General features: G+C 43.6%; 1 protein-coding gene across 1 annotated transcript; it reads left to right on the top strand.

Annotated features, from left to right (window-relative positions):
- Nucleotides 1-384: 384 nt before the first annotated feature.
- On the top strand, nucleotides 385-1622 carry LOC308111598 (C2 calcium-dependent domain-containing protein 4C; the record flags this gene model as incomplete). Its single annotated transcript, XM_080466560.1, is given in 2 exon segments — nucleotides 385-1312; nucleotides 1315-1622. Coding segments are annotated over 2 exon segments (1236 nt in total).
- Between the last annotated feature and the right edge of the window lie 509 nt (nucleotides 1623-2131).

Here is a 2131-nt window from a genome sequence, read left to right as displayed (position 1 = left end):
ATGTGTGTGTGTCCATGTGTGTGGATGCAGGATGCACTTTGATGCCGTGCGAAGTAATGCGTCACACTGGTGACGCACGGCCTCGCACTCACCTTTAAAAAGTGTTGTGGTCACAGTCGTCTCAAAGTCTTGGCGATCACTCTTCAGAGAAAGACACTTCCCACACTGGCAGGTAAGAGGCAAACATTTATCAATGCAATACTTGGAAAAAAAAAAAAAGAAGCAAAACACATCGAGTGCAATAGTTTTAAAAAGTGTGTTAATCTACTTTAAGCTTTCTGTAACTAATTTGTGAAATGTTATGTTTTTTTCTTGTTATTAAAGGTCAGCAGTGTGGACGCTTGAGCAAAGACATTAAGTTCATCTTAAGTTGTCAAACAAAGCATGTGGGTGTTCGAGAGGATAAGAGAGAGTGTGGAGAGCATTCCACTGGAGCTGAGCCGCTACATGGGAAAGAGTGAGGAGGATGTTTTTTTCCCTTCCAAGTCCAGTCTGCACTGCAACATCCTCACACCAGACAAGATCCCAGAGTTTTGCCTTCCTCCACAACTCTGCAGGAGGGACCCACTGCCAGAAGCTGAGATGACCCGGTTATACCTGCAGACTCAGAACCAGGTACCGAAGAACACTTCTTCAAACACTACACATGTGAAATCTCGGGATCTAAAGACAAGGAATGGTGATGCACCTGTGGTGTGGAAGGCTGCAAAGAAAGCTTTGCCATTCTCTGCAGAGGGTTACGGCCTGGCTGGGTTATACGAGAGTCCAAACACTCGAAGGAAAGAGTCCTTGTTCCATTCAAAGTGTCCTGCTTACGTGTTTCGGCGGGGCATTTCTACTGGTGCCCCCAGGCTGACAAGACAACCAAATGTGCCAAAGAAAACTGTGCGAGGCTTTTTTCCACTGCAATGCAAAAGTCTGTCAAAGACAGGAAGATCAGAGAGTGAAACACAGTCTGGCAGTGACTCCTCTCTCCTCAAGTCTCCTTACAGAACCGCCAAATCTTCCAGCCACATCACATCAAATGGGAGTTGTCTTAAAGGAGCAGTGTCTTGTCCTTCATTAACTGTCACCAAGGATGACAAAAGGAAGCTGAAGAGGGGTGGTTTAGCTTTAACATCCTCTTCTAGGACTCCTCTAATGCGCTCTCTTGCTCCACCCGTCCTCTTCCCACTGGATGTTCTGCAGTGCCAGGAAAGACTCCGGCATGAACATGTCCTCCCCTTGCAAGGGCGTGGCAGAGTACGCCTCTCCACTGAGCACACAACTTTCTCCAAGAACACATTCTCCTCACTTTCCACTGTGCGCATACGAGTGTGTCTGTGGAAGGCTTGTGGGACAATGCTGAAAGACAGACCCCGGGCTGTGCAGTGAGTGTGTGTCTGACACCGGGGAAGCTGCAGCAACAGGAGAGCGCCACCATCAGGAACTGTCGCACACCAGTCTTTAATGAAGACTTCTTCTTCATAGAGCTGAGCCTCAAAGACCTCCAAGAACTACAACTCAGACTAAAAGTGGTGGACAAACCTGCTTCTGGACCACTGAGGAGGGAGACAATAATCGGAATAGTCATTAGACCACTATCTCAGCTGCTCCCTTTTGATAAACGGGTGGACAAATAGCTTTCTGTTATGATATAATACATTTTATTCATTTATTGCATGTAATGCATAAAGGAGACTTAAAGATTATGTTTCAAGACAACTATCAAAATATGTGCAAAGAGAAGAGTAAAAATATATTCATCAGATATATTTTTGTAGGAGCTATGTGTAAATTGTGCCTTTGCTTCTAAATGTAAGAATTGATGCTTAAACAGTAGTACAATAAATAAGTACATGGCAGCCAAGTACACTCATCTATTGATAAAGAGAACAAAACAAACTGATAAGTAATGAATACTAAACATATATTTGTCAGGTAACCAGAAATGTACAACTGTAATATAGCTTGAATGTTTTTGTGCTATTTAATTTCTCAGTGGAGTGTGCACACAAAGGAATGTGTGTATGTAAGGGCAAAGTAAGGAACAGTGTTAGTAAAGTGTTGAAGACTGAACTGAGTAAACTTCACCTTTGATGTGGTAATCAGCATTGACAGGCAACATTGTGTTTACTGTAAAGCAAAACTA

The sequence above is a fragment of the Lipophrys pholis genome, assembly GCF_963383615.2.
Source record: "Lipophrys pholis genome assembly, chromosome: 7".
In the NCBI taxonomy this organism is placed as follows: Eukaryota; Metazoa; Chordata; class Actinopteri; order Blenniiformes; family Blenniidae; genus Lipophrys; species Lipophrys pholis.
This window is presented reverse-complemented; position numbering and strand designations above follow the sequence as displayed.